Below are 10,728 nucleotides of genomic sequence, written 5' to 3'. Positions count from 1 at the left end.
ACCAAAGCAGAAGCAATGCGACCAGTTAAAAGTGAGTAACGACTGCTGTACTCTGATCATACAAGTGTACCTTTACTCTCAATCAATGCACTGTACGACCACCCTTCAGTTCCAGGGGTGACTCATTTCAACACAGCTAAAAAGTCTCTAGACACTACAGTACACTCAGTGGAATATGTAATTCATCGTTTCCACGTGCTAAAATGTCTGCATGTCCCCTCAAATCACCGGGGGAGGCTGCACTTTCTGGATTTCCTGTTCTGTCTTTTCATAACTCTGCGTAAAACCACAATACTCAGAATAAGTTTCCACCACTGACAGAACAACATCTAGCTTTCATAAGACTTGATATGAAATAATGTGCTTTTTACATTAATTCAACTTCTTCTTCAAGGATTCAAGGACGCTCCTTCAAGTAATGTAAGTAGCTACATATCAAAGTTATTTGATTATTTGTGTGTGTGTGTGTGTGGCATGTGCTTCTATTTCGCATTTTTGTCTAGTTTAATACTTTTCTTCAATTATAAATCAGCATAAAACGTTAAATTGAGAAATAAACATGAATTTGAGAACGTATTTCCTCTTTTGCTTTAAATTAATATTCCGTGTCCAGTACAAGTTAAACTCAATCGACAGCACTCGCTGATTAACGTTACCTCAAAATGTTAATTTCTTTAAAAAAGTGAGGCACTTACAATGAATTGATCAACCTATAAACGATTAAATACTCACTGTTTTAGAAGTGTATCCACAAAAGGTAAACGATATGCGTGTTAGCATGATTTTACAAACCCACTTTGAGTTCCTGTTACCTGTAAAAGTTACATCTAACTTTACGACTTCGTTGTCATGACAACGCAGCGTCTAAAACGAGGGTAAAAATAACGCCGAATAAATAATACATACATTTTAATAGAGGAATTAGTGTAAGTGCTTTTATAATATTATAAGCTTCACATTTCTTATTTTATATTGTTCAAAAATCGACCCAATTCACGATATTCCGGTTGCATAAACCGCTTAGACTAGTCTTAAGTTTTTTTCTAAAAAATATATATATTTTTTTATTTTAGACTGGTCATAACTTTTTAAAATAAGTTACAGAAAGGTATACTAATTTGAATAGAAAAGTAAGACAGATTGGTTAGCTGCTAGTTGGTCAAACTGGTTCACATAGTGGCTGTGTTTAGTAATAATCACATAATCGCCCCTCAACTCTTTCCTAGACAAAGAGGGACGATTGGGTATTTATTTATTTATTTTTGGTGGTGACCTTAAAGGCACAATATGTAAGTTTCGCCGTTGGAGGGAACGTATTCAAAATAAAGAAAGAGACAAAGGCGTAGTTTGATGACGCCGTGACTGAGTGTGGAATCATGGGAGTTGTGGTCTTCATCCCCACAGCCGATGCAATCCGACCGGGCTCGGGCAGAAATCATGTTCATGGATGAGCTAATGATTTATTAACGTAGTAGAATGAAGCAGGGTGAGGCTGAAAGCCGTCGAAGTGAAACGAGGCCGCTGAACGAGCGTGACACACGCTTTTATTATGCCACAGTCGACCGTTTCCGCTCCTTCCGGACGTGCGTATCTGGGGAAAAAGCAGAGCTGTTTTATCATACTATATACATTTGAAAGATCTGTTATAATGCTACTCTGTGCGGTCGTCACCGGTCTATTCAAACACACAACATATTAAAGCGTCTTTGTTGTTTCCATGTTTTCTACAAAACAAAACCGGAAATCGAGGGTGTATGACGTCATTGGCAGGCGACACAATGACACTATGGACACGGTCCGTGTCACTAGTTAAAATTGCTTATTTCTCTGGATTTAAACATTCTTCGAAACATTTGGGATAATGTAAGTTCACAAGTCAGCAAAATATATAACACTGTTCTAATGGTTTTTGGATATTTTAATAAAAAAAATCTTACATATTGTGCCTTTAAGCAACCAATGCTGTCAGCTGAACTTGTATTGAAACTGGCAGCACTGGAACAGCCATAGACTAAACCTGTTTACATGATAAGCACCTTGTGCAAGAACTTCTTCACTTGTTGACATGATTTAAAAGAAATGTCACTAATATTTTCTTTTTTTAATATTTAATATTTACCTAAGGACCACAACATCATGGAAAACACAACCATATTGCACACAGATTTCCAGCGCTATCTCTTCACACCCGTCTACGGTCTGGTCTTGTTTTTCGGATTGATTGGAAATCTCGGAGCTTTGTATTACTTCATCTTTAAAATCAAACAGAAATCTCCTTCAAACATATACATCATTAACCTAGCGGTGGCCGACACGCTTTTTTTGTTCGCCTTGCCATTTCGTATCCACTACCACCTCAATGAGAGCAACTGGATATTCGGCCATGCCATGTGTCGCATCACCGGCACGATCTTCTTCGCCAACATCTACATCAGCATCAGCTTCATGACCTGCATCTGCGTGGACCGCTACATTGCCACCCTCCACCCTCACACCTACCTGCAGCTTCGCAACACAAGTCTCACGGCTATGGTGAGCACCATCGTGTGGTTGGTCTCCGGGTCGGCCATGTTGGCCTTCATGCTAACATGCCCATTATCAAGCAAAGGGAACATGTGCTTTGAGGGCTTCACTAAAGAGGAGTGGAGCGACTTGGCGCCGTACAGCATATGCAGTCTCATTTTTGGATCCCTTCTGCCCTCTGCGGTCATCCTGGTGTGCTACCCCATTGTGGCCCGTCGCATCGCCCGGATCAACAACTCCACCGCCCGCGGGGCACGGCGGATCATCTACGCCATCCTGGTCATCACAATTCTGTGTTTTCTGCCTTATCATGTCGTGCATCTAGCGTACCTCTTGTCACGCTTGAGAGACATCAAAGAGGATGACGGGATTTACTTCCTCCGTAGGGTGACCATGGCTCTGGTCAGTCTAAACAGCCTCCTGGACCCGCTGTTGTACTACTTTGCCACGGGTCACTACAAATGGAGGCTCAAAAGACTGAGGCTGAAGAAGAAAAAGGGTGTTTATTCCATTTCCAATGGCTTTTGATGGCTTCGTTTCAGCTGAACTATTTCAGTTAAAAGGTATAAAAAAAGGCAAGACAGCACATAAAATTCATCTTTAATGCCAAAAAACAAAACAAAACTGCAATACAGAAAAATGGACTCCAATGTGGCTTGATGAGTTGATTTTTTTCTCATATAATTGTACTAATAGTGCAAAATCAAATAAGAATGAGTGTAATTTTTTATTACATAACAGCAAACTTATTCATAGACTGATATATTGGTCAGTATTTGGCTTTTCTGTAATGATCTTGGTTCTGAATGTTTTTTTTAAATTTTGTTTCTCAATTCTTATCAATGTATTACATATATTAGTAGATGTAGATCAGTATCATCCCTGCATTTTGTTTCAAATTCTGAATACTGACCACTTTTTTTATGTTGAACTTTAATCTAAAGCTAAGAAATAAATGTTTTCACAAATGACAGCTTTCTCGATCAAATTTACTAAAAAAAAAAAAAAAACTTTGTTATTTTTTTTTTTAACCAAAGACAAACATCAAATCAGTGTCACCACAGTCACGAAGGCAGACCATTCTTCAGCAACGTAGACAAGAAACTGCCCAATTCTTCATCCTGAGGGGGACAAAAATCATTTTAAAACACAATGAGAAACAGGTTAATATAGTACATTTCAAAACCTAAAATGTAAAATCACCAAAAAAAAATCACCAAGGTTGCATTTATTTAATCAAAAATTCAGTAAAACCAGTAATACTGCTAAATATTGTTACACTTCATAATAACAGCTTCTATTTTAATATATTTTATATTATTCATTAATAAAAATGTCCTTTATTTCTCTGATGTCAAAGCTGAATTTCAGCAGCCATTCAGCACAGTCTTCAGTGTCACATGATCTTCAGAAATCACACTCATTTCCTGATTTGCTGCTCAAGAAAAAGTTCTTATTATTATCAATGATGAAAACAGTTGTGCTGCTTAATATTTGTGTGGAAACTAATTTTATTTTATTTTTTCAGGATTCTTTAAAGAATAGAATGTTCAAAGGAACAGCATTTATTTGAAGCAGAAATCTTTTGTAACATTATAAATGTTTTATTGTAATTTTTTGATCAATTCATTGCATCCTTGCTGAATAAAATGAAACTAATAAAAAAAAGGGTCTAAATGAGTACAAGCTCTGAAACCACTGAGCGTGTCTTAGGTCAGAGGCGTTTCTATAAGACACACTATTAGACAAATGTAAAGTGAACCACGCTAGACAGTGACACCGCAAATTCACTTTCTCTCACACATTTGTTGCTGTTTCAATTGCAATCCAATTGTGCCACACTGATACATACTGAAGAATGTGATTTTATGGTAATATGTCTGTTTTGTCAGGCAGTTGGTGATACCAGTTTGTTTGGAAACATAAGTGCAAAAAGTTTCCCTTTTGGGCTGTGAGATGTTGTGCATTCCACTAGACCAACTATCAGACCACGAGCCAAAAAAACAAGTGAAGTTTCCACATACACAAACCCAAAATAGAAACGAAAATATTTAAGCGGTTTAAAAACAGTGAAGACAATATAATCCACATGAAATGATCAAGAATTAGTTCATCACATGTTTGTTCACCTGGTAGCTCCATGAGAGCAGAAGGACTTTGAGGTTGGGCTCCTCGGCTGAGGAAGTCACTTTAATAACGATGGATTCCACGATGACGGTGCCGTCTGGGACGTGCTGGATGCTGTAACTTTTCAATACACTGTAAGAGAGAACGAAAAACAGACTTGACCTCTAATGAAACCTTTATGAAAGCATGAACCGAACTTTTCCACGACATTCTAATTTATTGAGATGCACCTGTACAGAACCTCATACCTCACATTTGCCCATATGGACTGGCATTTACACTGTGGCTTGAGATGTAGAAGTGTTGTTCACTGAGGGGCCAACGTTTGGGTGAAATGACTCACCTGCATGCGATGTACCAAAATGACTAAAGAACCATTATCCATGAAACATTTAGAAGCCAAAATGGTTTTTTAGTTGACAAATTACAGAACGGTTTGAGTAGATTCTTTAACTTTAAAAAAATATATATATTAGAATTAATTTAATTTATTATGCCAAAATTTTATCATGAGTATTTAATTACACTTTGTCATATGAACAACCAGTCAGTAAATAGATTGATGCAAGTCTCCAAAAACCTAAAATAGTTCCCAGTTTGGTTTGTATCTGATTTTCCTGATAAAATGTCTCATGTTTAGTGAGGAAATCCAACAACAACAACATTTATTTATAAAGCACATTTAAACACAAATGTAAATTGATACAAAGTGCTGTACGGTGATCAAACAAATCTACTAGGGGTGCACCGATTGATCGGCTACCGATCACTATCGGCCGATAATCACGTTGGGATGATTGATCGGCAGTCTCTAAATGGCCGATCTCAAAAAAACGATCTCAAGCTGATGACGTGCCTGCCGTTGAGAGGTTTGGCACGACATGCAGCGGCTGCGGCACCGTCTCAGTCTCTGTCCGGGGCGGGTGAAATAATTATAATGCTGAAGGTGAGGTACTTCATATTTCTTACTTACATTACTCAGTCGAACGCACAAGCGCACTTCTTCGTGAGCATTTGAGTGTGCGGTTTAAAATCTAGCATAGAGCGCCATCTGCTGATAAAAGCTCAGAATCGATTCGAGAGAGAATCACTATGCATTCTGAAAATTTTAGAATCGATCCACGAATCGCGATGCATCAATTTATTGTCCCAGCCCTACTAAACATGAGCAAAGTTTCAAAAAACAAGTTGGACGCATGAAGTATTTCTGTGCAAAATGCACTCCTTCAGGGTTCGTATAAGTTTCCGAAAGTTTTTTTCAAGTATGGCCATGTATGACGTCATAAAGGGTGGATTCCCTTGAATGGGCACATCAACCAGAGCAAGAGCAGCCCATCAATGTGCTTCATTCGTTAATTCGTTAGCCATAGTTAATTTAAGTCAATAAAGTTTTGTCCCTGTTTTATTTATGTCGATGTCACAGCTTGCAGACGATTGCTACACAAAAGCTGCGCATGCTCGTGACTCTTTAGCTCCGCCCACGGCACGCCTCTAGGAGCTTGGCTGTTTTCAGAGAGAAGCGTATAGCTGTATCTGTCTTTAATAAATCTGATAAAACTAAAGACTCTTCAGAGAAATGAACGATGCAATACTAATCTATTAGTACTCAAGATTAAATCGCAAAGGCGATAAATCGTGATTAGGCAGAAGCTGCGATTGTCATGCGTATCTTTCAGTGAAGCACGGTTCTGTGATCAGCAGTAAATCTCCATCCAAAGGCCAGAGGGTGCTCTCGCGCGGAAACGCCAAATACGCCCCACAGAAGAAATCATAAAATGCCTCTGTTGCTAAATAAACAGAAGCTTTAACTGCTTTCATTGATTCATTTTGACTAATAAACACACGACTACGACAATATATGGTTTATCTGAGTTCGTCTTATTATAATGTTTATTATAATAAAGTATATATATCTGTTCCTGTGGCTCAGTGGTAGAGCATTGCGTTAGCAGCGCTCAAAAGGTTGTGGGTTCGATTCCCAGGGAACACACATACTGGTAAAAAAGGTATAGCCTTAATGCACTGTAAGTCGCTTTGGATAAAAGCATCTGCTAAATGCATAAATTAAATTAAAATATAATAATGCAATGCTAATCGACATATAGCCTTATCACTGCTTATAATACTATGAAATATGTTGTGTGCCTTATTCTGTGTAAGAAGCCATATCATCTCACAGACGGATTTATTTCAAACACTCGACTGACGTTATGAAGTGAGTTTGGAGTAAAAATATGTTATTAAATGTGGTATTTTCACGTGCTTTCAGGTGGAGCAGCATTTACTACACAGAGCCGTAGTTCACTGAGAAGCTACGCAAACAGCTGTCATTATCGATTTGATAACGACTATCAAATCTATTTTTTCTATTTCATAATTGCGCGATTATATCGTCTACGATTATGAACGTGATTTTGCGTAGCTTGTCAGTGAACTATGGCTCTGTGTAGTAAATGCTGCTCCATCTGAAAGCATGTGATGGAGATTTACTACTGATCACAGAACCGGCTTTACTGACAAATACGCATGACAATCGCATTCGATTAATCGTGCAGCCCTATGTGTGTGTCATGTCCGCTTTAAGATTGTAAAATGTCATGTGGTGCCGCTCCCCAAAAACGTAAAGGAATTAATAATTCATACATTCATGATTTGAATTAAAAATAATAATAATTAATAAACATGCTTTCAAAGATAAAAATTTATATTTAAAAAATGTATCTTTTACTTGATGGTTTTACTGCATTTTTAGAGTAATTCAATTTAAGCTTTTCCTTAGAAGCATAAATGTTTACAAGTAAAGAAAATACAATTGCTACATTTCAAAGAACTTGGCACACATTTATTTTAAATCAATATTTCCTTCCTGTTAAAAGATTCTTCCTTTTCTTTCTCGTGGACACTTTAATGCGTCACTGATCCCAGTGCTGTCTTAAACTATTTATTGAGCCAGTCAAGTCCTGCTGTATATCATGTACTGTTTAATATATTTTTGTTTTGCTCAGAAATTCAACACATAAGTTAAATGTGTTGTGAAGAACATTGAATTAAATTGATGTTGAACTAATGTTGAATTATAAAAATAGGTTATATCATCTCTCTAACACTAATAGAAGATAAGGTGTCAGACTTTCAAAGATTCGTGTAGTGGGCCAGTAAATCATTTGTCAAACATCCAGAAAGAGATTAGCTTTAAATTCTTCCTCTAAGGAAGTGTCTTCAGGAACAAGGGAAACTGCGATTTGTTAGAGATGTTGATTAGTGACTGCTTAAATTTCATTGGCCATTTTAACGCAGACAAGTGTGCTTTAAACTTTGCCATTGTACTATAGTTGTAAGTTAAATGTGCTGTTGAAACATCTACCCAAACATGATGTTGCAATTCAGTTACTGGAGCACATGTCTGTAGTAGTGCTTCAGGCTGTAGTGAAACTGGAATTTCCAGTGTGTGAGAAATTGTGGGGATTAGCCAGCCGTTCGAGTTTCGTCACTTCCTAGAAGCACTTCTAAGGAGCGTTTCAGGACACTTATTATGTGTGCTTTTCCATATATGACCTTTACTCACACACACATTCCCTGTCTCTATTTGCGATTCAGTTCAATGAGAAAGGTGCACATGGTGCTTCTTTTTAACAGGAGGTCGGCTTTCTATTAATTCATAATCCACCACAGAATATAGAGATGACATGAAATTGCCTCTATTTACTTTTTTAGTAAATATATCATGTTATGTCATTATGTTATGTCGTATGTCATGTTACGCCCAACTTTTGTTTCCCAAAGTATATTTGGTTTCACTCTAAAATGTCATATTATGGAAGATAATTGCATTGCAAATGACATTTAATATGGTCTAACACCCACTTAAATGTGTTGGTAGTCTGTAGTTTGTGACTGGAATGGATCACATGGTTCTCTATGCCAGTGTTTGGTAATATTGTGATGCATGTACAGTAAGAGACAGGGTGTGATTCAGAGAGATGCAGCAATAGCAGAAGAACCAGAATAGAGAAACAGGATGAATGACGGTGCTTTTACTATCCATACACTGACCCAATATAAACACATTACAACAATGCAAATGAGTTACTTCTTTGTCCATCTTACAACACAAGCTTTGTGCTCTTTGTGCATTGCATAAAGTGAAGACTGAAATGGTTAATGTTTACATCGAGGTATGTCAGGGCTCCAAAATAATGTTTAATAGCATTGGAACTGGAGCCACAAAGTTATATATATATATTAATATTAATGATATAATATTATTATGAATGAATTGCTTTAGTAAATACAGTTACCAGTGATATTGCTATTTGATCCCACATTTATCATTAGGGGTGCTCCGATTGATCGGCTACCGATGACTATCGGCCGATAATCACGTTGGGATGATTGATCGGCGGTCTCTAAAAAGGCCGATCTCAAAAAAACGATCTCAAGCTGATGACGTGCCTGCCGTTGAGAGGTTTGGCACGACATGCAGCGGCTGCGGCACCGTCTCAGTCTCTGTCCGGGGCGGGTGAAATAATTATAATGCTGAAGGTGAGGTACTTCATATTTCTTCATTAAATAACTTATAAAGTAATTTGAAAACCTTGTGTGAGACGTAATTTCCCAAACAGCGTGAGTGAATCACCGCACGCGCGCTCTCTCTCTTTCTCTCTCAAAATACGCAAATGGTTTCAAATCACCACACATCGTGTCGGTCTATAAGCGAGCTGCACAGTTGACACAGGAATTGTTACTTGCACAGTCAGCAAGTGTCACATCGTCACTAAAGGTTGCCAGTGTTTAACCATTCTACTGGACACCGTGCGCTCATGCACACTCGCAGCGCACACACACAATGCCAGGTTGACTAAACAGTCCCGCGAGGTTGCTGCGCTGCAAGCGCTGAATTAAAGTAACAGCGCATTGTTTGCAGTAAATATGAACATGGATTGACACGAAAATGTAGTAATTACAGCATAAATGCATATTATTAAAGTCTACTGTGTTTCACAATCAACACACATGGCTTTTTGGCTAGGTTTAAAGGGAAAGAGCACTTTTATATATAATCATTTTAGATACAATAATAGATTTACGTGGCGTGTATATTTTCCGCGCTCATGTTAACGGATTAAAGCGTTCACCGCACACGGTTGCTGTCCGGCAGTGCGCTCAGCGGTGCGTCTGCAGCAGTCCAGAGATCGTTTCCGCACCTATGTTGCTGCGCTGCAAGCGCTGAATTAAAGTAACCGCGCATTGTTTGCAGTAAATATGAACATGAATCGGTAGCGCGTCTGACTCCAGATCAGAAGGTTGCGTGTTCAAATCACGTCGGGGTCAATAGCTTTTTGCGTCCACATTACATAGTTATTATTATGTCAGATTCTTACAACAACAACAACAACATTTATTTATAAAGCACATTTAAACACAATGTAAATTGATCCAAAGTGCTGTACAATGATCAAACAAATCTACTAATAAAAACAACAACTACACGCATACAAAAGCTAAAGAGTAAAAATAAGATTTAAGTCTAGACTTAAAAATGTCCAAAGAAGGAGCAGATCTCATTCCATTCCAAAGCTTGGGGCCAACCACAGAAAAAGCGTCAACCGACATTGATTTGTACCGACACCGTGGTACAGTTAGAAGCAAGTGACTCGAAGATCTAAGTGCCCTAGCAGGACAATATGGCACAAGAAGTTCAGAGATATAACTTGGTGCACAACCAGACAATGCCTTATAAACAAACAGAAGAATTTGAATTCTTCTGTTTGCTGAAATCAACCACGCTAAGAATCGAATGAATCGCGATTTCTATAGCGATTCAATGCTTTCAAAATATATACACATTAAATTACTACAAGCACGAATTAATGCAGACCTTGAACAGTGTTCGTGCCCTCGCATATCTCCTTCACGCGCTCCACTAACCGCCTGTGACTGTCACAGGATTGCGCTCGCGCTCCGTTCGTCTCACTGACACATTTTTTGAGCAGCTGATGTGTGATCTCTCCTTAGTGCTGTGGCCAGTAATGCTAAAATGAAGTAGTTTTGCTTTTCTGTAGTTTTTCAATGGCTCTC

General features: G+C 38.2%; 2 protein-coding genes across 2 annotated transcripts in view; one reads left to right on the top strand and one right to left on the bottom strand.

Moving 5' to 3' along the window:
• Positions 1–300: 300 nt before the first annotated feature.
• Positions 301–3,329, top strand: LOC107706987 (P2Y purinoceptor 1-like). The gene is made up of 3 exons (XM_016510842.1): positions 301–351; positions 383–420; positions 2,125–3,329. The coding sequence occupies exon 3, from the start codon at positions 2,137–2,139 to the stop codon at positions 3,049–3,051; it is 915 nt and encodes a 304-aa protein (XP_016366328.1). The 5' UTR covers positions 301–351; positions 383–420; positions 2,125–2,136; the 3' UTR covers positions 3,052–3,329.
• A 90-nt stretch (positions 3,330–3,419) lies between these two features.
• The window catches only part of ints11 (integrator complex subunit 11), a 22,028-nt gene continuing 14,719 nt past the window's right edge, over positions 3,420–10,728 (bottom strand). Inside the window, exons 16-17 of the mRNA XM_016510840.1 lie at positions 4,653–4,782; positions 3,420–3,644 (exon numbers count right to left, since the gene is read on the bottom strand). Of these exons, the coding sequence (XP_016366326.1) occupies positions 3,588–3,644; positions 4,653–4,782 (187 nt within the window). The 3' untranslated portion in view covers positions 3,420–3,587. The remainder of the gene's footprint in view (positions 3,645–4,652; positions 4,783–10,728) is intronic.

Source organism: Sinocyclocheilus rhinocerous, unplaced genomic scaffold, assembly GCF_001515625.1.
Source record: "Sinocyclocheilus rhinocerous isolate Xijiao unplaced genomic scaffold, SAMN03320098_v1.1 scaffold714, whole genome shotgun sequence".
NCBI classification, from domain to species: Eukaryota; Metazoa; Chordata; class Actinopteri; order Cypriniformes; family Cyprinidae; genus Sinocyclocheilus; species Sinocyclocheilus rhinocerous.
This window is presented reverse-complemented; position numbering and strand designations above follow the sequence as displayed.